This window comes from Polypterus senegalus, chromosome 4 (genome assembly GCF_016835505.1).
Source record: "Polypterus senegalus isolate Bchr_013 chromosome 4, ASM1683550v1, whole genome shotgun sequence".
Taxonomy (NCBI): Eukaryota; Metazoa; Chordata; class Cladistia; order Polypteriformes; family Polypteridae; genus Polypterus; species Polypterus senegalus.
In genome coordinates, this window is record NC_053157.1 from 187,750,286 (window position 1) to 187,776,251 (window position 25,966).

General features: G+C 38.8%; 1 protein-coding gene across 2 annotated transcripts in view; it reads right to left on the reverse strand.

The window, feature by feature from the left end:
- Positions 1–8,784: 8,784 nt before the first annotated feature.
- fgfrl1a (fibroblast growth factor receptor like 1a) overlaps positions 8,785–25,966 on the reverse strand; it is a 244,256-nt gene continuing 227,074 nt past the window's right edge. For both annotated transcript variants that reach the window (XM_039751781.1, XM_039751782.1), the window contains exons 4-7: positions 20,751–20,837; positions 20,156–20,440; positions 13,468–13,821; positions 8,785–10,582 (exon numbers count right to left, since the gene is read on the reverse strand). In XM_039751781.1, the coding sequence (XP_039607715.1) occupies positions 10,149–10,582; positions 13,468–13,821; positions 20,156–20,440; positions 20,751–20,837 (1,160 nt within the window). In that variant the 3' untranslated portion in view covers positions 8,785–10,148. The remainder of the gene's footprint in view (positions 10,583–13,467; positions 13,822–20,155; positions 20,441–20,750; positions 20,838–25,966) is intronic.

Consider the following 25,966-nt stretch of genomic DNA (forward strand, 5'->3'; position numbering starts at 1 on the left):
TGGCACTGTATATTTTACCCCATCAGTGAGACAAGTGGGCCCAGCCTCTCAATGTAATCTTTCTTTAAATTTATGTAATCATATATAACAAAATGCACCTGATTTCATATCATTGACAATGAGTTTCCTTGCACTTTGCATTTCCTGATAAGTATTCACAGTTGGAACATGCCAAGTGGGACAGATAAAGTCCTCCCATCCTTAAGCTCCTCCTATGAAATTCCTAGATGCCCCCAAACCAAACAGCAGGAAAGAATCCCTACATTGTGTCCTGGATTTGCACAGGTAGGATGTTCACCTAGAAGACTGTGTCTGGTATATCGCCGTGGAAAATGTTCGGTATATCTTTTTTTATACTTTTGACATTTTCTTTTTTATTCTACAGTAGATTAAAAGTGACACTAAATATGCTCTGAAGATGAAGCAACTGATTCTGAATGCAGACTGCCTAAACATGACTTTCTCTTTTTTTCCCCACACACCCCTCTACCTAGAGGGATCCTAGGCTTGAAAATAACCTTAAAAACGGAGTGAAACCACTCCATAAAGATAATTAAGGTGGTTTTAACTTGTTGACTAAGCTTTATAACCTTTATAGACCTGATGTATAAATCATACATCATCACTTGGTGCAGTCTAGTCTCATTAAAGCTAGATGTATGTCCGGAGACAACCATGAGTGAGTTTTGCTTAAAACTGGGTGTGAACAATTAGACGGCTCACTGTGTGTCACAATTCGTGAATTTGCCTTACAAAGTAGGGGCGGTGATTTTGAGCTCCAAATTTGAAGGTGCTCTTTTTGACCTGATGTAACAGAGCCCAAGCTTCTGATAATAATGAACCATCTACAGTCAAAAAGTCTCCTAAAAAAAATACTATTAGAAATATAAATGCGCACTGCATGTGCAGAGAGCACATTATACATTTTAAGAATAAATATAACTTTGTTTCAAGGGAAAACCCTTTTCTGTAGTATCAGGTTATAAATTGCCATTCAAAGACATCAACAGATGAATTGTAAATGTGAACAATATGTGTGTCACAGGTGCAGCGTGTGTGATCTCGGTTGATCATCGTTACAACAATAGTGCAGGAGTCGAAGCGAGTTTGAAAGAAATAACAGCTATGTTCATGAAAATATGACCTGGAAAATATGCAGTTGAAGTAAATGGCTTGTCAAACTCCAGCAAAAGGACTGCTGTTAAGAGAGCTGATAACAAAGAGCCACAGGAAGTGCAGATTTCAGTGCTCAAAACACCCGAATCAGCAAATCTGCCTAACGACACCATTAGATGCACAGATGAGGCTGCTGTGGTAGAAATTTAACATCTTATTAAAGAAAGAAACATCCTCTAACAGGACAATTCAGTAAAAAGGCAGGAGAAAAGCTGTTTATTGTATCTTTTAATTACTCCTTGGCAAAATGCCTTAGAGGGAGCATTCTTCAAAAGCAGTCTGTAACACCATGGTCAGAATGATCAGAGAAACAGAGAATAGAGGTTCATTTTATAAATTGTTGAATTTAAATACAGTGTCAAGCAATGCATACATTTTACTCTGGTTGGTTCATTGGTTTACACCCAAATGATTTATATAAAATAAAAGTCTATTATATTATATTATATTCTGGTTCTTCTTGTACCTTTGAGTTGCGCCACCACCCTTGAAATTTCTGTGCATATAACAATTGTCCATTCTCGTTTATAAGACATCTGCTTAGTCATCTCTAAGTCATCCTTCTGTTCATTTTGTATATTACATAAACGTTTCTTCTGGTACATTCTTTATTTACGTGACCATCTCAGTATTTTTTAAACCAATTCTTATATTTTTGTGTACATTTTGTTGTTCACTTGACCTGTATCTGGTTTCCTGGTGTGCCTGAACAGGTTTCTGAAATTTATTAAGCCTTTATGCTATTTCTTTAAGATGAATGCTATGTTACCCTAAACTTATTCTTCCACACTGCACAACATCCACGTTCTGACTGAATGTCTAAACAATAGCTAAAGAAATTTAACATTACTCTCTAATTGGAAATGTAAACATGCCATGACAAAATCCATTCATCCATTTTCCAACCCGCTGAATCCGAACACAGGGTCACGGGGGTCTGCTGGAGCCAGTCCCAGCCAACACAGGGCACAAGGCTGGAACTAATCCCGTGCAGGGTGCCAACCCACCGTAGCCATGACAGAATAGTCACAATGTTTTTTAACTTGTTATATATCCATAGACTAAACTCTGTTTGCTGTTGTTATATCACATAAAGGTGCAATAATTAAAATGACAGAAAGATATTGCAGCAGACAGAGGCAATTCTCAAATGTGTGTAGACCAGTAGCAACGGTGTCTGTCTGTTTGCCTGCCTGCCTGCCTGTCTCCACTGTTACAGCACTAATTACAATGTGCTAATTAATTATCAAGTATCATTTACCTTGTGCTACTGAGCTTCTGAATGAATAACAGCAATTTTAGCTTTTTATTTTCACTCAGTGTTTTTTTTAGTATCTTTTGCACTCTCCTCTTGCAACTGTAGCAGCAGTTTAAAACACATGAACTGGAGAAATTGGGGTGTAGCCTTTCAGCACAGGATTTCGCTACTATTCCCCACACACTTTTAAACCGGTTGTCCCCAGACATATATTCTCATTTGAGAATCACATTTGACCTGGCGAGACAATGTGCAGCCAGTTGGCTTTGGAAGTCACTGAATTAGTTCAATGGATATGACCGATCTGTGGTGTTACTTGCATCTTATCTGAAAGGTCCAACTTATACCGAGTAAGTATCGTGGCCTAACATACACTTCTTCTTCTTCTTCTTCTCCCATTAGGGGTCGCCACAGCAGATCATCTTCTTCCATATCTTTTTGTCCTCTGCATCTTGTTCTGTTACACCCATCACCTGCATGTCCTCTCTCACCACATCCATAAACCTTCACTGAGGCCTTTCTCTTTTCCTCTTCCCTGGCAGCTCTATCCTTAGCATCCTTCTCCAAATATACCCAGCATCTCTCCTCTGCACATGTCCAAACCAACGCAATCTTGCCTCTCTGACTTTGTCTCTCAACCATCGAACCTTAGCTGACCCTCTAATGTACTCATTTCTAATCCTATCCATCCTCATCACGCCCAATACAAATCTTATCATCTTTAACTCTGGCGCCTCCAGCTCTGTCTCCTGCTTTCTGGTCAGAGCCACCGTCTCCAGCCCATATAACATAGCTGGTCTCACTACCGTCCTGTAGACCTTCCCTTCCACTCTTGCTGATACCCGTCTGTCACAAATTACTCCTGACACTCTTCTCCACCCATTCCACCCTGCCTGCACTCTCTTTTTCACCTCTCTTCCACAATCCCCATTACTCTGTACTATTGATCCCAAGTATTTAAACTCATCCACCTTCGCTAACTCTACTCTCTGCATCCTCACCATTCCACTGACCTCCCTCTCATTTACACATATGTATACTGTCTTGTTCCTACTGACCTTCATTCCTCTCCTCTATAGAGCATATCTCCACCTCTCCAGGGTCTCCTCAACCTGCTCCCTACTATCGCTACAGATCACAATGTCATCAGCAAACATCATAGTCCATGGGGACTCCTGTCTAATCTCGTCTGTCAAGTTGTCCATCACCATTGCAAATAAGAAAGGGCTCAGAGTCGATCCCTGATTTAATCCCATCTCCAACTTGAATGCATCCGCTACTCCTACCGCAGACCTCACCACTGTCACACTTCCCTCGTACATATCTTGTACAACTCTAATGTACTTCTCTGCCACTCCCGACTTCCTCATACAATACCACAAATCCTCTCGAGGCACCCTGTCATATGCTTTCTCCAGGTGCACAAAGACGCAATGCAACTCCTTCTGGCCTTCTCTAAACTTCTCCATCAACATCCTCAGAGCAAACATTGCATCTGTGGTGCTCTTTCTTGGCATGAAACCATACTGCTGCTCACTAATCATCACCTCACTTCTTAACCTAGCTTCCACTACTCTTTCCCATAACTTCATGCTGTGGCTCATCAACTTTATTTCCCTTGTAGTTACTGCAGTCCTGCACATCCCCCTTCTTCTTAAATATTGGCACCAGTACACTTCTTCTCCGCTGCTCAGGCATCCTTTTCACTTTCCAAGATTCCATTAAACAATCTGGTTAAAAACACCACTGTCATCTCTCCTAAACAACTCCATGCTTCCATAGGTATGTCATCTGGACCAACGGCCTTTCCATTTTTCATCCTTTTCATAGCTGTCCTTACTTCTTCCTTGCTAATCCGTTGCACTTCCTGATTCACTAACTCCACATCATCCAACCTATTCTCTCTCTCGTTCTCTTCATTCATCAGCCTCTCAAAGTACTCTTTCCATCTGCTCAACACACTCTCTTTGCTTGTGAGTACGTTTCCATCTTTATCTTTTTTCACCCTAATCTGCTGCACATCTTTCTCACCTTGGTCCCTATGTCTACCCAATCGGTACAGGTCCTTTCCTCCCTCCTTAGTGTCCAACCTCTCATACAACTCATCATATGCCTTTTCTTTAGCCTTCGCCACCTCTCTTCACCTTGTGCCTTATCTCCTTGTACTCTTGTCTACTTTCTGCATCTCTCTGACTATCCCACTTCTTCTTTGCCATCCTCTTCCTCTGTATACTCTCCTGTATTTCCTCATTCCACCACCAGGTTTCCTTTTCCTCCTTCCTATTTCCATATGTCACGCCAATCACCCTTCTTGCTGTCACCCTTACTACATCTGCTGTAGTTTCCCAACTGTCTGGAAACTCTTCTCTGCCACGCATTGCCTGTCTCACCTCCTCCCTAAACTCAACCTTGCAGTCTTACTTTTTCAACTTCCACCATTTGATCATTAGCTTTGCCCTCACTCTCTTCCTCTTCTTGATCTCCAACATCATCCTACAGACCACCATCCCATGCTGCTTAACTACACTTTCCCCTGCCACCACTTTGCAGTCTTTTCTTCAGATCAACTCTTCTGCATAAGATGTAATCTACCTGCGTTCATCTTCCTCCACTCTTGTACGTAACCCTATGTTCCTCTCTCTTCTTAAAATACGTATTCACCACAGCCATGTCCATCCTTTTGGCAAAATCCACTATCCTCTGACCTTCTTCATTCCTCTCCTTGACACCATACCTACCCATCACCTCCTCGTCTCCACTGTTCCCTTCACCAGCATGCCCATTGAAATCTGCTCCTATCACCACTTTCTGGCCCTTGGGTACATCATCACTTCATGCAACTCACTCCAAAAATCTTCTTTCTCATCCATCGCACACCCAACTTGCGGTGCATATGCACTAACAACATTCATCATCACACCTCCAATTTCAAGCTTCATAATCATTACTCTGCCTGACACTCTTTTCACCTCACAAAACACTCTTGACATACTATTCCTTCAGAATAACTCCTACTCCATTTCTCCTCCCATCCACACCATGATAGAACAATTTGAATCCACCTCTGATCCACCTGGCCTTACTCCCCTTCCATTTAGTCTCTTGCACACACAATATATCAACTTTCCTTCTCTCCATCATATCTGCTAACTCTCTCCCCTTACCAGTCATACTGCCAACATGCAAAGTTCCTACCCTCAGTTCCACTCTCTTTACTTTCCTCCTCTCCTCCTGCCTCCGGACAAGTCTCCCAAATCTTCTTCTCCTTCTTCTTCTTCGGCCAACAGTAGCCCAATTTAAAAGAACACTCAAAAGCAAATCAGTGATAAGGTGATGGAAAAGCTTTTCTTGTCTCCGTCCCTCTGACAAAGTACTTTTAGAGTACTTTGTCAGAGTGATGGAGACAAGAAAACAGAAAAGACATTGAGGAGTCCAGTTAAATCAGTCATTAAGCATCTATATATCTGCCTAGAGCAGACTGTCTACAACAACTGGGTGATTATGCAATAAGAAAACTAGCAAGGAAGGCTGCCAATGGAACTCTAAAGGAGCTGCAAGCTGGAAGTTGATGGGATTGGAGTGACAGTGCATAGAGCAACTGTTGTCCTGTCATTTCACCACTTGTGACTTTATAGGAAAGTGGTAAAGACAAAAAATGCACAAGATCTCTCGGCTAGAATTTTCCAGAAGGCACAGGTGAGGCTCCAAAGTGAGCTGGAAGAAAGTTCTGTGGTCTGATGAGATCAAAATTGAGCTTTTTGGCCATCATACTAAACACCATGATTGGAGTAAATTAAACAAAATTAATTATCGAAAACACCGTCCCCACCGTAAAGAATAGAGGTGTTAGCATCATGCTGTGAGGATGCTTCTCTGCAGCAAGCCCTACAAGGACCGTGATGGCAGAGGGTAAAATAAAATCCTAATGCAGTTTGCAAAAAACCTGTGCTTTAGGAGAAGATTTGTTTTCCGTCAAAACAACAGTCCCAAATATAAACTACAAATGAATGGCTTAAAAACAACAATGCTAATGTTCTGGAGGGTCTGAGTCTGAGTGCCGATCTCAAGCCAACTGAGAACATGTAGCTGGATTTGATAAGGGCTGTTCATTCATCACCCACATGCAACCTGACAGAGCTTGAGCAGTTTTGCAAAGAAGTATGTGGAAAAAACTGCTGTATGAAGATGTGCGAAGCTGATACAGACCCCCACACAGATTTAAGGCTGTCATGGCTGAAGAAGATGCACATAATAAATACTGACTTGAAGGGGGTGAATTTGTATGTGATTAATTATTTTGTGTTTTATATTGTGTAATTAATTAAGTCCACTTTGTCAAGATCTGTTTTCACTTTGACATTAAAGAGTCTTTTTTTTTTTTGTTGATTAATGTCAATAAAGCCAAATCAAATGCAATGTAAAAATTTCCAAGGGGAGAATACTTTTTACAGGCACTGCATTTTGTCACTCAGTGTTTTGTGATGATTTGATTTTCAGTTTTTTATTAATATTCCTATTTATTAGGAAAGATTAAACAGATGTCTGATGAGGTTATGTGATACTGTACATGGTATACCATTTGCTTCTGCTCTTGTGTGTGTGTGTGATAAACAAGTGATGGACTAGCTGGCCTGTGTCAGGACTGTCTGCACATTTTAGAGATTTATGAGGTTCAATGGTGCAATGAAGTGAGAAGCCACCTCAGTTCATAGCACCACGTGAACCAGGAATAGTCCAGCCTGTCCTGTCTTTTGATTATTAAATGTGCAGCTTACCAAATCAGTTTAGGAGGCCAACTTCAGTTACTGCTGTAAACCTCAAAGAGAGATTTTAAAAATATTCTCAGGTCTTCAGTAAGATAACCACAAAGGGAGAAGTAAAAAAACAAGCTCCTGGGTGACTACATAAGTGAATTTAGGGTAAGTGAAATGAGACGGAGAGACTGCAAAAATGGGAGTAAACAGATACCATAAAGGGAATAGCTGGGGTTTGTAATTGTGTGTATTAATTCTTTTATTTTATACCCTGCACCAATTTCTCACTCGGTTATAAATTTAAAATATGGTCCTTTTGAAATCAGTGCATTGCATGTGAACTGGAGGTTCTAACACAGGTTATTCTGTGTTAGGTCCAATGATAGGGTTATAGGAACTTTCCCAATACTTGTGTATCCTAGGACTAGGTCATTAAATAGTATAACACCTTGAATAGTCTTTCCATTTTTATGCATCCATTTTTGAAACCAAAATGCACATTTTTGGGAATAAGATGTAGTGGTGACATTTGGCAGAAAACATAGGGTCTGACACTAGGAAGTTCTACGCTCACAGCATTCAGAGGTGGCTGGTAAATGCAGTTACTTTTTAGCTCACGCCACAAGGACCTCACTTCTGAGCCAGACCTTGTAGGTTTGCCACTGACCACCAGCAGTTACTACAGGATTAAGCTTCAAATTGAGGTGGCTCATGGTGCAAGTTCACAGCAGTTCACTTGATAACAAGGGTAGGTTTTGCATTGTGGATGAGTGGAGCGTATTGGTGGCACTGCGCATAAAAGGTGGGAGCAGACACAGAGAGAGAGAGATGAGCTGACATCCCAAGGAACTGCTCTGCTCGCAGCGTTCAGAGATGGTCTCTGTGTGGATGACTAATGAATTACTCCTTTAGCTCACGCAACAAGGACCTCGCTTCTGAACCCGACCTTGCAGGTTTGTGACTGACGACCCAAAGTTACCACAGCACAAATCTTTAAACTGAGATGCTTCTTGGTGAAGGTTCATAGCTATTCACTTGGCAACAAGTGTGGAATTTGAATTATGGATGGATGGAGTGTATTGGTGGTGTTGCACGTAAAAGGTGGGATCAGATACAAAGAGAGAGATGAGCAGATGTCACCAAAAAGTGCTGTTCTCGCAGTGTTCATAGGTGGTCTCTGCACACCAGACTAATGGTGTTACTCCAATAGCTCACGCTACAAGGATCTCACTTCTGAGCCAGATCTTGCGGGTTCACAACTGACCACAGCGCAAACTTTCGAACTAAAAGGCCTTATGATAGGAGTCCAGAGGAATTCATAAAAGGAAGACAGAATATCTACAGAAAACATAGTGATGCAAGGAGAACATACACCCTAAAGGCAGTGACCTGTGCCATGAATTAATGTAGGGTTCCTGGAGCTGCACCACCATACCTTCAACAATTATAGCAGTTAATGTTAAAATGATTATCTGCGGTGAAACAGTTTCAGATGTCAGAGGTCAGATGTTAATTTAGGAAAAAGAATCAGAATGAATAAAGGAGAAAGAAATTACAGAAATATCATTTAATGAAACTTTGGCACTCAAAAAAAAAAAAATTTGTACATTTTTAATATCCATGGTAACAGGATTAAGATGTCTCCAAACTCCAATAAGGTATGCAACTCAACGAAAAATGCAGACTGTACAGGATTGTCAATACAAAGATATTAATAATTACATATTTGTATTTAAAAGTGAATACAAATATAGGACTTAGAAATTGTTGACAAAAATATTGTATATACGCTAAATCGCTTACAAGGCATCTATAAGAAAAATGACATTAAAAATTTAACTTTGCTTATATTTTGGATCAAAATATGAATAGAAATGTCTGCTTTAATGAAAGCATTATAAATCATTTCTTGCTTAACAAAATAAATTAAATATACATGAATTCTGTTTAAAGTCTATATAGAATTACTAAAGCTTTATATTTTGTGGCAAAAAACTTGATTCTATAGTCCAGAGAGGCACTATTGTGGTCCATTCTCCTCCCAATTTCCTTTAAATGTGATTTCACATTTCCTGCACACGATTTTCTGTTTTATTTAATCGAAGCAAAAACTTGCTAAGCAGCTAGAACATGAATGAAGAATATTCCTTTTGGCTTCATGTAGGTTAACGTTTAATGGAACAGTAATGTTTCATTTGAAGAAGGCAGTAACCAACAAGATGAATCTTAATGGGAGAATTATTTCAGCACCTTTACCCTGATGTACAAAAATAATATAATTGGCAAATAATATATGCAGTTTTTTGGCCATTATAGTGGTCAAGAATTTTGCAGTGTCCTTTAATAACACATTTCAAGCAACTGTTGCATTTCCGTAGTCTATATTAACAATGAAAAGCTAAGCAACAAGATGTCAGTTAAAGTGTCGTTGCCTTTGGAGGTAAATGATTTTTTAAGAGTCTCAGTTTTTAGTTTTTTTTATCCTTTAATGTGTTGATTTTGTTTTCATTATCAACATACAGTACCAAACAAAAATGTTCAACAAGCTGAAATAAACCATGGTGCCAAATTTGCTGCTTAGACAGAATGAAAAATCCTGCAAAATGAGCTGGAAAAATAAAAATGTACTGGTTTGTGTCACAGCTTGACTTTTGTTATACTCTCTTTGATTTGCCAAACAAGAGCATCACTGGAAAAAAGAAAAAAATACACCATTTCTGAAAGTTCAAAGTTATCTTTTTCATATATTTTATATATTTATGTTCCTTCATTTATCCATACCCGTTCTGCCTCAAAAACAATATCATAGGTGTTTATTTTTTCCCCCTCCATGAAAACATCTTGGCTCCTTTGCAGTTGGCAGTGTTAAAATATCCATTTGATGGTGCCATGAGGAGGGCTACTTTCAGACATGTTCTGATGTGTGGGTCGTGCTGTTGACTCTCCTTTGAAATCAGAGGTTAACACTGATAGTGAATATGCTGGTGCTGGTGAATCTTCCCGTCCACATGCGAGTGAGTGTGGGTGTGAATGTCCATGTAAATCTTTGGATACATTTTGGGTACCACATTGGGTGCCAAGGTTGACCCTTGACTTAACAAATGCTGCTGTTGAGCTAAGTATTCCTCATAATTAACGGAGCCAACGCAGTCCTTGTCAGGAGCCTGAGGCAAACAAATCCGTTCTCTGGTAGGCTGTCGGTGAATGGCTTGAGCGGCAGCAGCAGCCGCTGCTGCTGATGACGGTGAGGAGCATGGCTTCTTTTTGGTTTGGCAGAGCCACAGAAGAATTGTCCCAAAGATGAAAACTGCTCCTGCAGGAATACCTATGATCACAGGCCAGGGAAGGTTACTTGCTGATGTCGGTAATACAGGTAAGATAGGCGGCTTTGGATCTGCAATGCAAAATATTCACAAAAAAAAGAAAAATGAAGAAATAATGAAAAAAAAGACAATCTGATGTCTGGATCACACAATACTAATTATTAAAGTAGTACAGCATCTTTTATATTTGCATACAATAATACAATTATTAACTCATTTATCTGATTTAAGAAAATGTACAGAAAATCGCACTATTTAATGTCGGCAACTTAAAACGGTCTCAATGGTATCATTAATTTTTCAGTTTGTCAGACGTTGTGTTGCCTTATCTAATGCCAACTGCGTCTGCTTTTCAGAACACAGATCTCCAGCTATCAAAATGTGTTAATCTGTGAATTTCCCCTTGGGATTAATAATCTATCTATCTATCTATCTATCTATCTATCTATCTATCTATCTATCTATCTATCTATCTATGAGCAGATAAAATGCAAGATCAGCAGGTTGTTAGCTCTTCCTCAAATGTTCTACAAGTAACGTCAGACATCACGAGACAATATCACTACTAGGAAATGTTCCTAGCTATCCACCCCAGGTGCCAGAGCTCTTAGTCTGCCCTATGCCACTGAAAAACAGGAGGAGCTGCCAGCTGTTGGTCTTCCAAACAGTTGGCTTTGAGAATTCCCAACTTTAATAAACAAAAAAGGCGTGAAAGAGGACAACTGCCTGCCATACACTCACTTCCTCACACACTTATTCTGTGCTTCCCGGTTCACCCACCACCACTGTGCTACTTTATGAAGAGGGTGATCTGCACATTTTATATAATGAGAAATTAGATTTTTTGATGTATTCACTTTTGTTGTATTAGGAAGGCTTAAACCAGTATTTAGATTAAGGGCTAGGAGATGTTGACTATTTCCCACACAATAACAGGTTGTGTGCATCACATGTAAAGTTCTTTTGCCTTACACTTTGAAAATGAAGTTCTGGGTATGCCTGTGTACACTTTAGTGTGCTACTCAGTATGTAGTGTCACACATGTGCACCTGGGAATCGTCTGCCTAGCTCTGCTGAGGTAAGTGATACCAATCTGGGATGAGAGGGGGTGCTAACGCTGCCTCTTCTCTTCCACCAATTCAGAGGGTGTCTTACCCCGCCCACGGTGCACTAAGCTGCCCGTGCCCCTTCCATTCAGGACTCTGTAAAACCAGATCGATTCAGAAGGTTGTTTTAGTGCAGCCATCCTTTTAAGTTGTGCACTCTTTTTTCTGGTTGTGGTCTGTCGCCCCAGTCACAGTAGACTGTTGGCACATACAAGATAGCGTTTACAATGCAGCTGTACCAGCATCTTAAAAACAATTTACATATGCTAGTAAACATAAGTAATAAAAGTATTATGACACAACAATAATGTGTTACAGCCAGGGTTTATTTTTTTTGGATTACGTTTAATATTTTGTTTTATGGTTGTTTTTGTTAATTTTGAATTAGTATTTTTCATGTTTTTATTTTAGATTTGGTAGTCATATATATTTTCTCTCTTTAAAGCTGCTCACATTTTCAGTTTTTTGTGGGCTGAGCCCCAGGAGGCAGGGCCACCCTAATATCACCGCTGCTGGTTCATTCTTCTGAATTTATATTCAACCAAGAAAGAGAAACTCACAACAAAGTACTGATTTTGTATCAGGGGCTAGCAAGAACTGAATTATCTTTAATTCATTACCATATAGTTCTGGATTTTCTTGCTTAGTTTTGTGGATTGGCTTCTGGATTTGTGTTTGGGACTTGAGTGTCTCATATTGCCTTTATAAGGCAAGACATTGTTTTTACCCTTTTTACAACCCAGATGTTTATGGTCACTTTCTGTCTTGTAGGGCATTTTAATATATTTTTGGGTACACTTCTTGTATTTTGAACTATTAAATCCAGCTTTTCGTTTTTGGATCTGTATGGGCCAAAGTCAGTAGTTAGTGATTGGGGCACTAGCTGGATTGGGGTGAGCCTCTTCTGGGCTGGTCAGTGAAGGTGATGACCTGCTTTTATGACTTATGTTGGAGGCCTCACACCCATTTCATCATGTTTGAGACTCTAGCTCACAACAAGTAAACTTTAATATGTCAGAGAGATTTTAAGATCAAACACTTTGCTCAGAATATTGTTGTTTTGGGCCTAGCATCCATTTCATGTTGGGTATGGGCTAAATGAGCAGTCCCCTAGGGTGTGAAAATGATAATTTACTATTTAATAAAGAACATCTTCTATAAAAAGTCCTGCTGGAAACATGATTATTTTAACATATTTACTAATCTGTAAACATCCTAAAGTTTCTGGTTACTGGGATCAAATGTAACACATGCAGTAATTTTTATAATATCAATACAACTGGGATAATGCTACTAATAAAAATGACAAAGGTTATCTTAGCTGAGGTTCCACTTTAACTATGATGTTAAAATGACCAAAACCTCAATCTACCTCCTCTTTTAAATCAATTAGAAAACTTTGTGTGACGTGGCACTTTATATTCTTATTTTAAAAGTACAATCATATATGCAGTATATACTTTGTAAATGTAATATTCTTAGATCAGTCTTGATGAAATATTATTTGTTGTTGCATTGTAAAACGTTGTGGCCAAATAATTCTGATTAATTCGTCCATATTTTAACAGATTATAGTAATGGTCAAAACTAGTTATTGAAAAATACATACAGAAAAGATAATGTACTAAAGGCAATGACCATCACGTCATGATGGATGGAGCCATTTTTACTTTAACTACTAAGTTTTTATATTATATTTGCTGCAAGTTTGAATGGTGGCAGTAGGACCAGATGGCATCTCATTTCTTAATTAAGCTAATATATTTTCAATTTAATGCATAAGTAAAACAATATATTCATCATTGCTGACCAGATACAAGAAGACACATCAAAGGAGATATATGTCTAACCTGGTAAAACAGTGAGGAAGGCACTTCGGAAGCTATAACCCATTGTGTTGGCCCCGAGACAGATGTACATGCCAGCATCCTCTTCTTTAGCTCGAGTTATCATCAACTTGTTTAAATATGAGCCATCAGGCCGTGACCACACCTCTCCTGTGGGCAGCACTACAAACTTGTGTTCTCCAACATCAATGGTTGAGTTGTATTTGTTCTCATTGCCCGGCTCCACTCGTTTCAACCACTGGATGACTGGCTTCACATCGCTGCGGACTTTGCACTGGAATGAAGTAGTGCCCCCATAGTCCACGGTGGTGTTAACTGGGTGGGTGCCAGTCAAAATAGGCTTGGAGCGAGTCCTCTCTGAAAATAAAACCAAAAAAGACATAAGCACATTAAGACCAACCATAAAGGCATATATGCAGGCTTATCTCAAAAAAAATGTTGCTTTGTGTACCATACAGGTACTTTCATATGATTATCAGTAAGGCTTTGGTAAAGGAAAAAGAATTCTGTAGACTGCCACCATTATATATTTAACTAGGTTTCCACCAACCTTCTAAATGACATTACAGACATACTGTAGAACTTCTAACACTAGGCAGTGAAGTTATCTGGTATTTGTAACTTCTTTCACATGTATGACCCACTGCGGTGGGCTGGCACCCTGCCTGGGGTTTGTTTCCTGCCTTGCGCCCTGTGTTGGCTGGGATTGGCTCCAGCAGACCCCCGTGACCCTGCAGTTAGAATATAGCGGGTTGGATAATGGATGGATGGATGGATGTATGACCCATTGAATTCCTCCAAAGAGTTTATTTTGATTTGCCCACCGATGCACTCCAGGGGAAACTCAGCAATTTCTTGAGCTGACAGCATTCACATTCAAAACATTCACCCTAGGCAAGGAGTTAGGAGTTCATGAATGGTGTGCAATGTATAATGTTTTCTAACCGTACAAATGCAATGACTTCAATGCTGATATCTGAACACATACACAGTCTCTATTTATACCATTCAAATTCCTACACAAAGTTCAATTTTCAAGAAAAAAAGCATCTGTGAAACAAATTATGCATGACTATCTCGAGATAACCAGGCTCATCAGTTTCCCCTACTGTATGAAACAAAAGCAGTTTTGGTGTTTTAGATTTTGTTTAGTTTACGGATGCCTTTCAAATAGCTAACAATGCAAAACAAATACACTTCCCCAAAACAATGCAGCTAGTCATGGAATCTCTTAAGATTGATTCACTTCCATACAGTAAATGCCAGAAAATTACACTTGAGTATGCTATGATGATTTGTGTCTCTTGTTAGTTTTCTGGCTTTGTTCACATACACATTAACTCAAGAAATCTCCAGGAAATGTACTAGGTATTGATCAGGGAAAATATGAGAAAACATCAAAGCCCAATTTCCCTCAGGGGTCAAATAAAGTTATATCTAAATCAACTTTCTTGGGATTCTTGACTTGGCTTTGTTCATACTTGTCTTTGGCTAGAAGGTTTACGTATATATGGCTGCTGCTCCAAGAACTTGACCACTATGTGACAACAATTGCAGAAATGTTCCGTTCCTAAAGGCTAAAGTGGCAACATTGTCATTACTCCAAATTTACCTTTATTGGGGTTAACCTTTAATTGTTGAATTCCTGTTTGGGCACATATAGCTCTGAAATTACTGGTATTGGCTATACAACTGAGAAAAGCGCTATATAAATGTAATGAATTATTATTATTATTAATTGAGCACTACTATCGGAACTGATGATGTGCACTAACTTTAGAACTATAAGAAGAAATGAAAATCTATACCAATCTAAAAACTCTTTTTTATTTGCACGTGGAAATGGAGATGCCGTATGAATAAGACTTTATTAGAAACTAGAAATTAAGCCCGTTACAATAATGGGCGCTAGAACAGTAGTGCATAAACAATAGTAGGAACAGTCTACATTAAATGGCAAGGGACCTTGTATGTGGCTGTAATATGCGTCACTGTATTGTGTGCCTTTAATTTTCTCTCTCAGTAATACTGGTTTGTATTTCCGTAAAATGCCTGTAATTTTGTCTGACAGTAATACAGTGGAACCTCGGTTCACGACAATAATTTATTCCAAAACTCTGGTTGTAACCCAATTTGGTCGTGAACCAAAGTAATTTCCCCGATAGGATTGTATGTAAATACAATTAATCCGTTCCAGACCGCAAGAACTGTATGTAAATATATATATTTTTTTAAGTTTTTAAGCACAAATATAGTTAATTATACCATTGAATGCACAGCGTAATAGTAAACTAAATGTAAAAATATTGAATAACACTAAGCCTTACGACCCGCTCGCTAAAAACACTTTTTTTAATGAGTTTTAAGCACAGGGAAAAAAATGAACATTTGAAAAATCCGTAATTTAATAAACAACCAGGAAAGGTAACATTGCAACAATGCACGCGCGCGCCTGTGTGTGTGTGTGGGTCTCTCTCACAGGCCTGCGTCTGTGTGTGTCTGTCTCTCACGTGTGCGTTTTTCTCTTAAGCGTGTGCCTCTGTGTCTGTGTGTGTGTGTGTGTCTGTCTATCTCTCTCTCTTGCGCGCGCCTGTGTGTGTGTCTGTCTGTCTGTCTCGCGGCATGCCTATGTGTGTGTGTGTGTCTGTCTGTCTGTCTGTCTGTCTGTCTGGCGTACCTGTGTGTGTTTGTGTCTGTGTGTGTGTGTCTGTCTCACGCGCCTGTGTGTGTGTCTGTCTCGCGCGCGCCTGTGTGTGTGTGCGTGTCTGTCTGTCTTGTGTCTGTGTGTGTGTCTGTCTCTCACTCTGCACAAGGAATGCACAGGAAGAGACTGAACACATGCCGTGTGGCCCAGCGCATGCACACTTCACCAGAAGATACAAACACACACATGGACACCTGGACGCACACAGGGTTTTTATTAAAGAGGATGACTCTACGTAAGGTTGCCTGGAGGTTTCCCAATAAATCATGTCTGGTGCAGGTCCTGATCAGCGAGTTCTTGCAAATGTAAAAAGTATAGAAAAGAAACATTGTGATGTTTTATATACTGAATTATTAAAAGTGGGATTCAAACATAATACGTATGTGCCAGCTAGATAATACAAAGGGCTAAACCCTTTATATATCATATCAGACCTGTGTTTGGGTATGTGCAATTATTTTGTTTGTTCTTTCGGGTTCATGATGGTAACTGCTGAATCCTGAAGAAACATTAACAGAAAAATGCTTTTAAATTGTTGCTAATATTCAAAGCACAGGACTGAAGCTAAACATAGGTCAGATGTCACAAAGAACAGGCAGAGTTACTCTTACCATAAACAAAGAAGAACAAGAATGTGATTGTAGTGCAGTGGAAGTCTGCCCTCCAGTGCCTTTTGTAGTCCTGATCAGTATGGAATGCCCATCAGAATTATTTTTTTAAATATTTTTTTTCTTCAACAGGTTACTATACATAAGTATCCTTTGGTAAAGTGTCTTTGCTTTAAGTATTGCTTCCTTACAATATGTGAACTTGCATTAGAATAACATGCTTTACAAACCGTTTAGTTTTTACTTGCTTCACAACTTGGTATCAAATAACTTGATTTAAATTTTTGTTAAGAAAATACAAAGTTTAATAGTAGCACATTGATGCTGGTGTTGCTGCCTAAGTGTAGGGTCAACCGAATACCTTTCATAAATCTGTGTTTATTATTTAATAGATTTTACTGTATATTTGCCTATAGACGCCATGAACAAAAAGCTCGTAGCCAGGCTTCTACATTTTTTCTGCTTTTCGTCAAACAAATTGAAGTGTCTCAAACACCAATGTGTAATGTGTTATGATTCTGTAAACTGGCAATTTTTTTTACATTGTTTAAGCCTTTTTATGCCCCAATATGGGATTTTTTCATTTATTTTTATCACAGGAAGTGTTATCAGTTATTAGAAATTATTTAGAGGCATTTTGATTTCCATTTTTTTGCCCTAGGCACCACTTAGTTGTCACAGTCCTATGATGTGCGGTCCCAGAAGTTACGCAGTTGACATCTTCGACACACCACTAAAGAACAAAGTCAGATGTGTCATTATATGAGTTTTAGGATATCAAAGGAAAAAGTATCTTTGTGCACATGTTCATTGTGTAATTAAGATTTGCTTTGACTTTTTTTGGCGTTTCATGGGACTGATCTCTTCCTCTCTTGGTCATCCCTTTCAGCTCGTTAGCCCTTATTGTGCAAGGTAAACACATTATCAGGGGGACTGAAAGAGACCTGCTCAATTCACAACAACAATGACAAAGGTGGACGTTCATCATAGGTTCTCCACTGAACCTGCATAGGTCAAAAATAGCTAAAGAATAACTAAAATTCTGAGAGCCATCAGTAAAATCTTCACACCACCTATAACTTATGCTCTTTTCATTCCTAAGAACTTTGCCAAAATAAGCATCAGCATGCAATATTTGAAAGGTCTATCAGTTTTATGCTATAGTTGGAAAAATTGTAATATATTTTTAACATATTAGGATCCAATCTTTACTGTCTTCACCTCTCCTTGCATGTTTGATTCAATTGTCAAAATAGCATTGATCGACTTGTAGCTCAGTATAGAAAGTGATCTAGAGCCAGACATCTTCTTTTCTGAAACAGAAACAATTTTGTTCCCAGCGATGTCTGGTTTTGATAAAAAGGGAAAATGGCACATCTGACATGAAGATGATGTTTGATTCATTTCCACCATCTCTGCTCCTGTTTTAGTGTAAACATATGTTTTCAGAGACTGCACACAGCTGTGGGATGATCAGAAACACATGTCCCACAGGTTGGGAAATGCTACTCAGATGGAAGCACCTCCCTTGAGCCTCTTAAATACATTAAAAAAATGTGTAAGCTTGCCTGTCCCTGTTACTTATTGACACTAATCTGCTGAGGTGTTGGTGTGGAATACTTGCAGAAGCACTGAACTGCCTTCTAAGATTGCGTCTTTTGGAATATTAACCCAGTCATTAGCACGCCATACTTGCAGGAGTCAATTTACACCTATGACTCAGTCTGGCTTGGCCATTTCTGCACTGCCAAGCAAGGATATGATTTCACTGTAACATTTTACTAGTAAGAACCTACTGTAGTTAGCAGTTTTATCCCCTTAAGCACTTTTAATCACAGGAGAAGCTAATAAAATGATTCTGTGACAAAAGAAAAACACAAGACAACTACTTAATAAATAATCTAATATATTGAGGTTGAGGAGCTAAAATGAAAAATTGCAGGTTTCTTAAAATACTTAACTCCAAAAATGAATAGAAAGTAACTTCTAAGACAATAGTTGATCACTTACAATCTGCTGTCATTTTGTACTTAAATAATACATTCTCCACTAATTTATTTGGACATCATTTTTCGATGTAGTTTATAAATCTATTGTCAACCTTCTTTGTTGCAATTCTATATAACTCTCCTTGTATTTACTGTGTGACAGTCAATCTTTGATTTATTCTGAAAATTATGATTTCAAATTATGATGAATAATGCTGCACATCTTCTCTGTGGCACACTAACACTGAGGACTTTCAGCTAATAAAGAAACTTTACTGGGGCTCCAACAGCAATACGTCTGCATAATGCCTCACTGTGACTGTGATTATCAAGTCAGACATTTTAGTTTCTTTTTAGTCCTTCAAATGTGTGTTCGGACCATAGCATAGTGTGTGTGTATGTATATGTACATACATACTGTATATATATGTATGCATTGTCACACATATGTGCATGGGGGGCAGCTAAGGGGCTTGAATGAGTGTAATTTCATGCTGGACAAGGGGATGGCGAAGTGCATTAACCCTTTCTCTTTTACTCCTGCAGACCAGTTATGGGAAATTCTCCCTGGCCCCAATGACGTCACTTCTGGTTTGGACCCCGATGACGTCACTTTTGATTCTGACCCCAATGACCTAATTTTCTCTGCCAGTCATATAACTGCAATTTTGTCACAGTATTTAAAGAACTTTTGTAAAAAAAAAAACGGTTTTCCCCTAGGCACAAATAAAGATCTAACATTTATTTTTAGAAATTGCTTAGTCAGATTTTACAGTTGCCTTAGACCACTGTCTATCCTGGAGGTATGTAATCTCAGTCAAGGGCATAGCCTACTCATTCAAACTGCACCACTTTATACTCAACAAATATCCTACCCAGCACATCTCTGGAATTTTGGAGAAAAACTTGAATACTTCGGGAAATACCCATGCAAATACAGAGATGAGTAAATTCACGCTCAGAGTGGCCAGGTCATTCCATCCTCTGGTACTGCAAGAAAGCTATGCTAACAGTTACTTTCCTGTTGGACTTATTGTTTCATCTTTTAAAATGTTGTATTCTGATTTTATGTGCCTTAATATGTCTGAAATATCCATACTTTCATTTACTAAACCCAAGAAGTGCGTTTGGAAGTTCTGATGAGCCACAGCCTTTCCTGGTAGTACTGGATGCTGGATAGGATGCCAATTTACACATCACACTCACTCACAATTACGGATATGTCTTAGTTATGTGTCAAAAGACTCAACTCCACAGTCAGCGAGACAGTAGCACTAACCACTGAACCACCATGATGTGCGCTTTGATAGTGTCATATATAATGATTCTTGATTCTAACATTACTTTATAAAAACAGTCTAAGAAAGTGACTTTTCTTTAGGATCACTTACGGATGACTTCCACTTTGTAGGTGGCATTGATCTCCCCTACTCGGTTAAACACCCGACATGTGTATTTGCCACTGTCTTCTGGCATCAGGTTCTTCAGATTAAGCGTCCATTTCTTTTTTCGACCCTCTCCCACTTCTTGCTCCGTCAGAGGTTTGCTGTCTTTCAACCAAGTAATATCGGGCCGGGGATTTCCACTGGCTGCACATTTCAAACGGATGGAGCTGCCTACAGGGCGGGCAATCACTCGCCGTCGCATTTTGGCAGGCTGAGTAAACCTGGGTCGCACTGTGAAAGAAAAATATAAAATTTAAATGAATTGTTTTGTGAATGACCCAATGTTACTGCATCACATATCAAAACTACATGTTAAGTATAGTCATCCACATTAATTAAATACTCCAATTTGAAAGACTCTAACCAAACTTTTCTCTGAGGCAGCTTTAAACATTAAGTATTTATTGGAAGTCGAATGTAGGGCTTGGCTGGAACCAATTCTAGGCAGCACAACATTAAACAAAGGAGTGCAATTAGAAAATTAAAAATAAAGACTTTCACACAAGTAAGTTGTTATGATGGTTAATTCTTAGTCTCTTACCCCACTGTTTTGACATCTCTTCATTAGTGTATTCGCCATCACTGCCACCCAGGTCTCCTGCTCCATCCTTTTTCGAGCTTGAGTCATCTATAAAGAGATAAAGTCCATATTTTACTGCAAGTGATCCACACGTTTATTGTAGGGATGGTGGTATAGATAACAGGTTTCAGCATAATCATAAGATTTACATTTAAAATGAAGCAAAAAACTATTTAATGACCCTAAAATTCTGAAGCAGAAGTTTAAAAAGATATATAAATGTGTGGGACAATAAAGGCAAGTGAATGCATATCATTGGCACTTGTTTTCTTACTTTGCTTGATTTTCGAGTCTTTGTATTTAGCTGATCCCTTGCAAATGATGTTATGCTTTAGGTTTATTTCAACAACAATAAGCATTTAATGCAATAATTCTGAACAATCCTTAGGCTTTTGAATAACGGAGGAAAAAAGGATTAATTTTCATGTGCTTAACTCCATCACCGCTGATCCTTGTTAGTGATGAAACCTCAGTGTAAATTAGGAGGGGCCATTTGCATATGCTAAATCATTCACCCTTATCACATATGCTAGATTAAATCTTTCTAGATGTCGTTGGCCTACATGGTCTTTGTATTTAAATCATATTAGTTTCACAAACTAATTTGTACTTCACAAACAAAAATGGCTTGATGAGTTTAATTATTAACCTGCCAGCATGCCCTCTGAATGGGAAGTTCAGGTTGCTGCATGACCAGATCTTGGCTGAAGTGGCAGTGAGACTCGAGAATGAGAGGAAGAAGATTCCAAATAACGTCAAAACCAAAGAATCCTGCTTCTTCAGATTTGTGAAAACAGGAGAAAGCCCTAGCAGAACATCAACCGGCACGTATTTCTAGAATCAGCTTCTGATTGGGAAATGAGTTTGGATCTCAACAAGCAACAAACATTCCCAGAGAAGATTCCCAGTTCAATATTCATGCCAACATAGTGTTTCTATGGTCTATGGAAACAAAACAAGTGGTGATCCTTGAGATGACTGTGCTGTGGGAAGAGAGGATGAAGGAAGCCCATGAAAGAAACTGTGGAAGGTACTAAGCACTCATTCTTGAATGTGAACAGACAGGAAGGCATGCATGGAATCTCCCAGAGTAAAACAGACTGTAGTCGATTTCCAGGCCAGTCACTAGGGAGAGCCTTTTCCATTTTGGAAGGAGCTTGTAACTAACATCACTAAACAAGTAGAGTCAGCATTGAATTGGCCGTGGCTGAGGTGCAATGAATACTAGAAACCTCACTCAGTAGAGGGGAGGTAGGATAGAACTCTCCCGAGGTGTTGTGGGCTTAAATTAATGAAACACCTGGGAAGGGGGGGTGCCCATCTGACAACCCTAAGAAAGTCACGAGGGCCCACACTATGAAACTCTGCCAAGGAATAAACTTCTGAAGTTGTGATTGCTTGTCACCCATCTCATGCAAGGTACAAGGAAATTCCTCGGCAATGAAATGGTAATGATGAATGCATCATAAAACTTTGCTGTACCGTAATATTGCAGCTTTATAGTGCACATATGTGATCACTGGGTTCGTTTATGGGACAAAGGGAGGTTTTCATCACAGCACTGATCCTGAAGAAGAACAACTATCATCAGCTTGCTTCCACCTATTAGTCCATTTTATATGGTGCAAACGGTAGTTTGAGCAACCCAGGCAAAAGTTTGGGTAAACTCCATGAGAAAACTGAAGAGAGACAGTGCTATAGTGAATGCTAGACCAAGCATTGTTCCAAGCGAAGAGTGATAGTTACTGCTGGCAGTACTAGTGTGCTTTCTTATTCATCACCGGCCAACAAATAAACAGGAACCAGATTGCTCCCTCAGATCTTTGTTGTTATGTCTTGTACAGGTTTCTTGCAATATACATATTGATTCTCAGTTCCAGCTCTCTGTAAGAACTTTAAGAATGAATATGAACAAACAAAAACATGAACAAATGCTTAGGAAGTAAAGAAGGCAAATGCAGTGTTGAAAAGTGTCAACTTTATGATTTTCTCATCAATAAATGCTCCCTTAAAGACCAAGGTTTTATCTTACAGCAAATAGTTCATTCTTTTCAGATCTCTTATGCTGTATGTATTGAATGCATGTATACAGCATACTTTGATCAAACAGTATACATTCCAAGTTGGGCAAACTGATGCCACACACTTCAAACCTATGCTGTATTCACAGAAAATCAAAGAACATCCTGTACCTTTTACAGGTACTGCTGACATAGACTATTGTGTACCCCCATGTACTTACCTCTGGAAACTATAATATATAAAGTCAGCTCAACTTACTGTTTTATAGAATTTCACCTATTTTTCAAATTGATTTAATAAAAATATGTCTTAATGTCACAGAAACAGAATCAGAAGACTTTAATTATTGGCAAAAGTCTTCAAAAAACATGGCTAAATATTTAGTCACACTTCACAGCTAAACAAATGCTTACATGGTTATTGCTTCTATAATACAGCAGATTTGTTTTGTCAAAAATAAATGTAACATTTTTCATATGGGCGATTTTCTCATGTCGATATTTTTAAAACACATGTGTTAGGCACTGAAAATGTGGATAGCAGTATATTTTTCATTGCCTTGGAATGAGACACATTTATTTTCGTAGGTACTTAGTGTATTATTTGTTACATCATGCACTCTGTCCATAATGGATCACTAGATCATTTGGTACAGCAGCATTCAGGTACATGAAATTACTATCTAGGAGATAAAAGCAGAAGTTCATATCATGGTCATCAAAAAGAGCCTAAATCCATTATCGAACTGTACATAATTAAATTCAAGAGTTACACAGAATGGATGATATTGGAGTAAGTCACTGCATGGGACACGCACTCACAGTGGGCTTATTTAAAGCCATCAGTTAAACTAAACTACCTATCTTTGGAATGTGGGAGACAAAATAAGAATACAGGGAGGAAAACACCCATGTAAATATAGGGAAAAGTGTGTGTGTTGCCCTGACTAGGCCATGATTTGAACTTAACACTCTGGAGCTGTGAGGCAATAGAACTAACCACTGTATTCCTATGTTGCCCCAAAATTAACATTTTGGATCTGTTTGGAATCTGAAAATTCCACTTTTTCCAGGTAAAAGACAAAAAATGCCACAGAAACTGAAACACACTAAGGTATGTATCCATACATTCATAATTAGAGTTAGTGTAGCCACCAATCAATGCAAAGACATGTATTTTGACTATAATAACAACCCAGAGACTTAGAAGGATAATTATAAAAACATGGCTTCCACTCAAGACAACACATAGGGGAAAATTCCGAAGTTCTGGTGGTACCAACAGATCCTATTTAAAATGACTCTGTGTAGGGAATTAAAAAGTCCATTTAGCTACACCTCAGATACACGGGTAGAAGATACTGTGCCACCTGTTCTGTTTTTTTAGGCTGACAGTAAGTCCACTATGTGGAAATACCTAAATGGAGTTGTGTCTGCTGGCAAACAGAGCCTGTTGTGGTATAAAGAATACAATATTCAACAACAGAATGAGGACAGATGGTCCAGAGTAGCATATTGGAATGTGATTTGTTTTAATTTTGTCCTCAAGAACAGTTAGATCATGTAAATTATGCTGAACTGTCACACATTTTTCTGCAGGATAGCAAGTAAAACCACAGAATCAGAAAAATTAATAAAACTAGTATGTTCTTAAATAAAGGTTTTGAAATAATAATGTGTATTCAATGTATAATAAGCTGTTCTCGGTAATCTCCATTTGTCATCAGTAAGCAGTTGTTGTTCAGCAAGACCAGCTGTTTGACCCAGTGGGGCATACCATGAGATTCTCTGAATGGCATTTTCAGAGTTTTGCTGAGTCTGCCACTTGCAATAAATATTCATGCTGCATTTTGTGCAAAGATATCTGCTTGGCAGTGTTACCACGCAGATCATTAGAGGTGTACTCTGCCAAGATCCTGACTTCATACAAGCCACGCAATACATGATGAAACTTGGCAGAAAAGAGCTAAATTAGGCCGTGTTTTTTCATTTGGATTAATAAGAAACAACGCATTCTGAGGAGCGGTTTGTCATATCTCATATGCTCAAAACAACACATGGGAAGCACTAATACTAATAGGAATCCTGTGGGCATGCCATTCAATCTATCATTTATTAATATATTTCGGACATTTTACATTTCACGACACCCATATATGCAAATCACTTTACAAGTGCAACCCAGAAAGATGGAGGCACCTTCCTTAGTGTTACAACCTAGAAAATGGACATTTTAATTTATAAAAGGGCTGAAAGACACAGATCCTGGCATTAAAATATGCTGTTCTTAACAACGTAGCAGTGGTTTGGAAGTAGCATAGGCCATGCAAGTAGCAGAATGTGATGTTTATTAAGCCACAGTAAGCAGATTTATCTTTCTTTTGGGCCCTCAGCCTTTCCCTTCAAGTTAGGCATCCAGGCTTATTTGTGCTAGTGTGGAGGACTTCTGCTGGTGCAAGAAGATAAAAGTGGCTAATGTCATACTGAAAGGCAGATTTATTAATGTGAGATGGGTATCCCTTGGGCACAGAGACAAACTATGCCCAGTTAACTGGCGTCTTTAAATTTAGTGTACGCATGTGAGTGTGCTGAATGTTGTTAGGATAAGCTCTGGCTCCCAAAGAACACTTACTGATTTATGTTGGTTATGCAAATGTAGAAATAGGATAACTGCAAGTGCCATGCTTAAAGCTCAAGGACAGATAATCATAATCAACTAAGAACAGAGATGTTCAAAAAGATGGATCTTAATTTCTATTTCAGATATGTACATGCAAGTAACTGTACTCTGCAAATTGCTCTGACAACAAAGAGTCTGACTTCAATACCAGCTGTCAGTGGTAACTTTGTTGGCGCTCAACAATATCAGTATTAGAAATCTAGAAAGGCTCAGCTGAAGATACCTGGTTTCTCTATGGGGTTAGCCTATGGCACAATATAAAGATTGTGTGTCATTGACCACTCATCTGATCCAGCATACTATTCATTTAGTTTTCCACTTCTCCAATTCAAGATTGCAGTGGCTACCCCTGTGGCACTGGAAAAAAGCTGGGAACCTAAACTACATGGGGAGCCTATTGTTTATCTGAACCATATAATGTTACATAAACACTATCCAAAAGATCATCTCACAACAAATATCTACTTTACATCTCT